The 7,742-nt window shown below is 29.4% G+C and overlaps 1 protein-coding gene across 2 annotated transcripts in view; it reads right to left on the reverse strand.

The window, feature by feature from the left end:
* Positions 1-7,742, reverse strand: part of LOC107454377 (bone morphogenetic protein receptor type-2-like) — a 70,864-nt gene that overhangs the window by 22,538 nt on the left and 40,584 nt on the right. The window contains exons 1-2 of one of the 2 annotated variants that reach the window (XM_043043726.2): positions 4,797-5,026; positions 2,111-2,335 (exon numbers count right to left, since the gene is read on the reverse strand). In XM_043043726.2, the coding sequence (XP_042899660.1) occupies positions 2,111-2,156 (46 nt within the window). In that variant the 5' untranslated portion in view covers positions 2,157-2,335; positions 4,797-5,026. Of the gene's footprint in view, positions 1-2,110; positions 2,336-4,796; positions 5,027-7,742 lie in introns of those variants that run through there. The other variant, XM_043043719.2, reaches the window with a different exon arrangement.

Consider the following 7,742-nt stretch of genomic DNA (forward strand, 5'->3'; position numbering starts at 1 on the left):
TTTTAAAATTGTTATGTCAACACAACCATACATGGAAAATTTTTAACTTGTAATTCCTAACATTACAGCGAATTTATAAATAAATGTTTAAAAACATACAGAAAAAGATGTCAAATTGTTTGATTCTTAGGAATTAATTTTTTTTAAAAAATCTATCTTTATAATTAGCAAAGATCTGATGGGGGTCCATTGGTGATTCACATAATTAAGAACCTTATACTATAAAAAAAGAAAATATGAAATCTTATAGGTACCAAAAACAATAATCCACATTCTCATTTAATAAAGAATTCTGCACAAGAGTATTCATAGAAAATTAAATCATAAGATTAGAAAACAAATTGCATACAAATTTGCTAGATAGAAAACTTCAACGCAAAATTGATGAAGAGCTGGGCACTCGAAACATAATTGATAAAATATAGTGATAATGCATCATTAAATAATAGTAATTAAATTATTAAATTGTTTCTCTCAGAAATTGAATTTTAAGATTAGCAAAATAATTATTATTTATTAATTTTTAATTCTTGTTGTTGTTGTTGTTAATTTGTGTCACACTAGAGCTGCACAATGGGCTATTGGCGACGGTCTAGGAAACATCCCGGAGGATGATCCGAAGACATGCCATCACAATTTTGATCCTCTGCGGAGAGGATGGCACCCCCGCTTCGGTAGCCCGACGACCTGCGCGAAGTCGAGCATTTTACGGTAGCACAGTTTAACGAGGACCAAAACCGCACACCCTCGGTCCCTACGCAGACTGATCCAAGTGGTCACCCACTTGGACACGCACACTGACCGCACCCACCACCCTCACTGACCGCAGCCAGTGATGCTTGACTTCGGTGATCTGTTGGGAGCCGTGTCTTAACGATCAGTCCAGTGAGGGACAAATTTTAATTCTTATTTCCATATTTAGCAGATTCTTCAATTATCTATGGTTGTGTGNAAATATTTATTCATCTGTTTTTTGATAAAATAACAACAGGACATTAGAAAGTAGACCAATAACGTAGACCGAAAAACTATTTTTAAGAACAGAAAAAAAATTCCTATTTCCGTCTTTGAGTCAGTCTTGTTTCCGTCTTTCTTCCGTCCGCGGACATTTTCGAAAGACGGAAATCCGTCCTGGGGACGGAAGACTTGCACCCATGAAAGAAATATTAGTAACAAACATTATCTTGTATCAGAAGAGAAGATTTGTGATTTCCAAAAGGAAAGTTCCATTTCCAGCAGTTTGCCTAGACCTGTCAGCATTGCTAACTTAAGAATAAAAACTGGACATGGCTGCCTCATTAAACACCTGTACAGATTCAATTTGACGGACTCTTGAACTTGCCTTTTATGTAATGATAATGACCTGTGCGTAGACCATTAGTACTATTGTTCTGAACTTGGTCACTTTTCAGTAACTATTATTAAACTGCAATGAGCTATTACAAAAGTTTTTATAGGCCACAGGCCAAAATTTATTTTGGGGAGCCTTTCCATAGGACAAAGTCGTATCTTCAGATTTTGCAAGATATTGGGAAAAGCCATAATCAAAGCTTTAGTTAACACTTTGATTCTTGCAAAGTATATTTTCAAGAAGCAGATTTTCAAGAACATATTCAAATAGTCTTCTTCTTGTCTAGTGGTGACTGCTGTGGAAAACTAAACAAATTCCACTGGTTTATATTATTTATTCTATACATTACAGAATTTTCAACATTTAAAAAAAATTTTATAAGAAAACTTCATTCTTCAAAAGGATTTCCATCTGGCCAACAGCAATCTAGGACCAGAAAATTGTTCTTGTCTACATCCTCTTTCAGTATGGTCTTGTTAGGCTGCCCATAATAGACTGATGGAGGTCAAACCTATATCTGGTATAGGTTATAAAAATAAATAAACTAAAATAAAAATTGTATCCCAAATTAGCAGAACTTGTTGAAATAAAAGTAGCTATTACAAGCAATCCATCACATGATGGATAGCTTGTAATTGCTCCTTGTTGAAATAGTTACCTGTAACAGCTAAGCTACTAGTTGAAATAAAAAAAGCTATTACAACATTAGTGCAGACAACACTGAACTAAAATGGTAATTCTAATGAATGAGTCAATTACCTTGTGCAACAATGGCAGTAGCATTTTTGTTGCTACTATCATCCATCCAAAGTGCATAGCAGAACTTCGTGGTGCGGCATTTCTCAGTTGTATTTCCATCCAGTAATTCGCCTGTCTCCAAAACCTCGCTGTCATCATCATAAGCAGATTTGTCAGCCAAAGAAATCTTCACATAGGATTTATTACTGGAGTAGGCACAATACGTTTCTTGGCCAAGAACAAAATCTACAAAACAATATAAAGAATAAACAAAACTAGCTTCAATCTCAATGTTGCAAATTGTTACATAATATATATGTAAGTTCAATCATTTTTTTTTCATCATTAATTCAAAAAAAAAATGAAATTTAAAATATTTGAGTTTTTTTTTTCATAAATGAATGTTTGGGAATTTTAAGAATAATTTAATGGTAACAGGCTGGACACAAACACACAGAAAAAAAATTTCTAATTTCATCGAATTTCCCTATTTTATCAAAGTTTGTAACTGATGGCATAAAAATATTATTATTAATTTTTGAGCTCTGTCTTATTCTTTTCATATAAAACATATAAAAACGTTACATAAATTTTTTATTCTCAAAAACCTCTCATAACAGGAGTCACCATGGCCTTTACTTTCATTATATATGCATACATTTTGAAAATGAATATATTTATGAAAAAAAGTTCTAAAACATAAAAACTGAAAAAAAGAGCCTTTCCTACAAACTCAGTAGAAGTCATCAATTTCAGACACTTTCCTCTTTCAATAAGTTAGAATTTATCAGATACTGGTCTCGGAAAAAGCTAAAACCACATTTTTGATTACTTTTTTTAGGCAATATTAAATTTAAATTATGATTAAATTTATGCAATTTCATTAATGCAAAAAAGCTGTTAACGCTATTTTCCTTAATATGGTCACTCCTAAAAATTGATATTGGCTCTCAGGATTTTTAAACTTTCGCAGATCTACTTAAAAATTGTAAAAATTATTAAGTGCAAAAAAGTAATATTTTGTTCTAAATAAGTTTGATAAAAAAGTAACAGTTATAATTTTTTGGAATATTCTCATTATCGGTATTAATAATTTTTAAATTAAACATAGTTCCCTATTATTACACACATACCAAAAACTGCTCATTATTTAATCAATTGCTTATTGCTTTAAATCAATTTATTCTTTTAAAATAAATTATTATCAAGTCTGATATATTTTTATAAATGTATTCTTTAGAGTCGATTCTTTTTAAAGTCTGATTTTATTGATAATGAAGATTTCACCCAAAGAAATAATGAATGGGTAAATTATTATATTTCTAAAGAGACAAATAAACAATTAAAATTAGAGACTTAAAGTAAATAAGAGTAACGTTAAACTGTTAAATTATAATTTCCGATTGGCTATACGTAAAATAATTTGCTAGTAATAAGCATTCAATTATACCCATTTAGTTTAATATTTATTTAAATACTTTAGGTGTTTTTAAAATGTATTAAATATGTCGTTAGTTTTTACCAATATTAAAGAAAGACTTGTTATGCCCAAAGAAACAATATATTTTTTTTCTTTAATGTATTCTGATCTAAACTAATTTACTCTTCATTGGATATCTAACTGACAAATTGCCTCCATCTATTTAAAAGTTTACCTTGAGCAAAAATAACCCTGATTTTATTGATTCAGTGATTAGTTTGTAGTAATCTATATATATTTCTCTTACACGGCGACAAAAGAAAGCCTCATTACAACTCCCCGAATGGCAACGCTAGAAATCGACCAATGATTGCCGCTAAAAATGTCACATGCCAAATCTAGATGAGATGGCTCAACATATAGCGCTTTTAAAAACGGAAACTGAAATAACCAGAGAGAGCATAAGCTAGGCAGAAGTGAGTAGTCTTTGTCGATAGATCTCTATTTTAGTATTTTGTCGAAAGCGCTTTTTTTCACGAATTTATATATTACGAATTTATTTGACGATTTTTGATTTATATCACGAATTTATTTGTTTTACTAGAATTTATTTGTTTATGCAGGTTTTTCCATTGCAATTCACTTATTTCAATTTTTAATAGACTTAATTATAGCCAAAATTTTAACCTTTTTAAAGAGATATCAGTTTTAGAAATTTTATCTTAAGATTTTATACTATAGCACATTTCTAATAGGTTTAACGAATTACATGTCATTTATTTGAATTCAAATTTATTTTAATGACTTAGTATTTAATAAAAAGATGTAATTTTTTTTAAAAAAAAAGTTGTTATATGGATTTGAATGATTGTTTTGAATTCTTAGAATTTTGTGCATTTGCAATGTACCTAAGTTAGTAGCGAGCGAAGCTAGCTTGGTTTGCGAAGCAAACCATATAAGATTGCGTAGCAATTTTCGGGGGTTGGCGAGCGTTAGCGAGCAGGGGGCGCAGTCCACTAATTAAATAATAATTTTTGAAACATTTTAGTTAGAAATATGTATTATTTTTGCTATATCATTGTTTTTAAATAATATTAAGTACAGTTAATGTTAACAGAACAGATGATTTGGCTGATAAATATTTTTTTTAAAAATCGAAATAATCTGTTTTAGATTTTTCAAAAACAGATTTAAATCAAATAAATCTGATTGCTTTAATTTTTTTTTTTTAAAAATCATGAATTTCACCATCCCTGTGACTAATTAACATGAACAAATTATACTTACCTTGCGGCGCCCAAACTGAAAATGTTGTGCATTTTAACAACCAACCGAAAATTTTCTTTATTTCCCCATCTTTTGTGAAGAAATAATAAATTCCAACTCAAACTATAGTATTATTTTGCTTTCCAACAGAGATTAAATAAACAATTTCTCAAATGACTTAAACACGCCTTAAAATTCAACACAAGATAAACATTTAAAGTGCGCAGTTACGGAAAATTCTTTTCCAGAATGCTTAAGATATGCTAATTTAAATTTGCTGTCGCCGTAGTTTAAGTCATATATTAATCTGATTCAGAAGGTTTATTATGAAATCACACGATGATTATTTCCACTCCTTATTATTATTTATTAAAACTCTTTAAATCAAAAACAAACCTGTTTTCGTAAATATTTTATCAGTTCTCTTTGACATAATTTTTTTTTTTTTACGCATATAAAATAATTTAAGGTTGCAGAACTTTCGAATGTAAAAATGACAATTCACATTTTCTTCATTAAACTGATCTAATCAGAAAGATTTCGATTTTAAAAGTCGAAGTTCGTTTGAACAGAAATTTCGATAGATCAGCGTATCCCAATCTTTTAAGTAGTGCAGACTACCAATTTTATAAAATAAAACTTAGAAGCCCACTGCCTACTACATATACCATTAAAAAATATAGACTTATTATTTATACGTATGACAATATACGACTGGCATTAGACTCCAAAATTAATCTTGGCATTTGACTCATACATTTTTACTTCTTTTTATCAGTAGAATAGATGATTGCAAATATGTCATCGTATGTACTATCTCTTTTATGTAAATATTCTTTAAAATTAGAATGATTTTATACGATTTCTCCGATCTTCGGTACTGTAGTGCAACGGTTCCAAAATGGTGTTCTATGGAACCTAAGGGTTCCGTGGAAATGCCACAGGAGTTTCGTAAGTTGGGACTTCTTTTAACCAGAAATAATTTCATTAAACCTAAAATATGTTTGTATCCAACAATATATTTATGTTAAGGTTGGTTTTATGAATTTATTTATTTAAAATTACAATAAAAAATGGAAAATTTAAAAAAAAAAAAATTCCAATAACATTACATAGAATAAAATTGCTAAACGATATGCATTTACAGTTGATTGCCTCAGTATTTCTCATCTAACTTTGAAATTCAAAATAAAATAACCAAATTCAAATGTAAAGAAATATTTTTCTCAGATAAAAAAATATATATAGAATTCAACTCATTTTATTCAATTTCAACTGAAAAACTTGACTGTAAAAATGACACCAAATTGGCGATTTTTAAAAAAGTAAACTTTGAAACAACTTTTAAAATATTTACGTTATTTGTCTGTTCTAAATTACAGATAATTCTTTACGACGAGATTATACATACAGTTTAAAATCATCGCATTGCTTCAAGTGTAAAGCACTTAAAATACGTTTCTTTTTCGTTTTTTTCTTGCCAACAGAGCTTTGAAAAACAGTGTTAAAGGAATTAAGTACATCAAGAACAAAAAAGATGTACCTTTCCTTTAAAATAACATCAATGTAACACGAGTGTACATTCGCATTTGAAGGTGTAGAAAAAGTAATAAATTAGCTATTATTCATAATGCCTAGTTTAAATATTAGTAATACGTAATTCTTCGTAATGTTCGGCCACGGGAGCATTTTGATTAAGTCCATTGACGAACCTGCGAAAATTTGTTGTATCAATGAGATTCAAAAAATTCGTTTCGTTTGAACCTTTCTTCTTTACTAAGCTAACGTTAATAGAAGTTGCCAGGAATCGCGACTAACTTGACCTGAAAATAACCACCCGCCACACGAGAGTCAACAAAAAATAGTGGTGACTTGAATAAACAACCGGTCACTTTTTCCCTTATTTTTTCCTCTTAAATAATTTAATGATGAAAGTACATCAATGCAGAAAGAAAGTTACTTAATGTCAGTAAGTTTGACTAAATTTGTCACTTTTATATCATTTTAATTGTTGATTTAACTTTTTATATTGTTGAACGAATATATCTATATTGTTGAATGAATCTTTCTATATTGTTGAATGAATCTTTCTATTTTGTTGAATTAACTCTTGTTTTTATAGCCGAAGATTGTTTCTAATGTAGATATTTTAATTTAAAATTTTTAAGTATATAATTTAATCCAAGTAAAAAAAAATCATACGACGAAACTAAGAAAAACTACGAAACTACTACGGAAAAAGTAGCAACAATTTCCGACCACTAATTTCACTCTATGCTTACAAACACTCAATCTGTACTTTTTTTATTATTTTCCTTAGTGAAAAAGCTTATTTAGGAAAAAATAAATAAAAAAGTAATTACGTTATGAAAAAAGTATAGTAAATGAATTAGCTTAGAATACGTGGATTATAATCCAAAAATCTTAACTATCAGAAGACTATGGCGACTGTCAACATAAAACACGCGTTTTAAAGAAAACATTTGTTACGGAACTTTAAAAAAAAGAAAATATTTAAAGCACACAGAAACGCATCCAAACCTTGCCACAATTTTTGGCTCCTCTTTCGCAAACAAAAACAAAATAAAATAATTCTTTGGCGGAAAGAATAAAGAAAAAATATATATATATATATTCCCCAGTGCAGGCCAGTTTTTTTAACACTAGAAAAGATACCGCAGGTTGAAATGAAAGCCCAAAATAAACGAAAAGTGCAACTTCAAGGAACAGAAGAATTACAATTTTCAGTTTGAAGGGTTGCAGGAGGGAAAATATTCAACCGATTCAGTTCCCGTAGGAATTCAAACTAAAAATTGCACAAAAGGTTCATAAACTAGACTTAAAATAACTTTAATTGCGTCTATCGGTGCAATGGCTGACACTCTCAGTCAACTGAAAAACGTTACACTTTTAACAGAAATTAGTCGAGTTACAATAGAATCGATATATATATATATATATATATCT

This window comes from Parasteatoda tepidariorum, chromosome 8 (genome assembly GCF_043381705.1).
Source record: "Parasteatoda tepidariorum isolate YZ-2023 chromosome 8, CAS_Ptep_4.0, whole genome shotgun sequence".
Taxonomy (NCBI): Eukaryota; Metazoa; Arthropoda; class Arachnida; order Araneae; family Theridiidae; genus Parasteatoda; species Parasteatoda tepidariorum.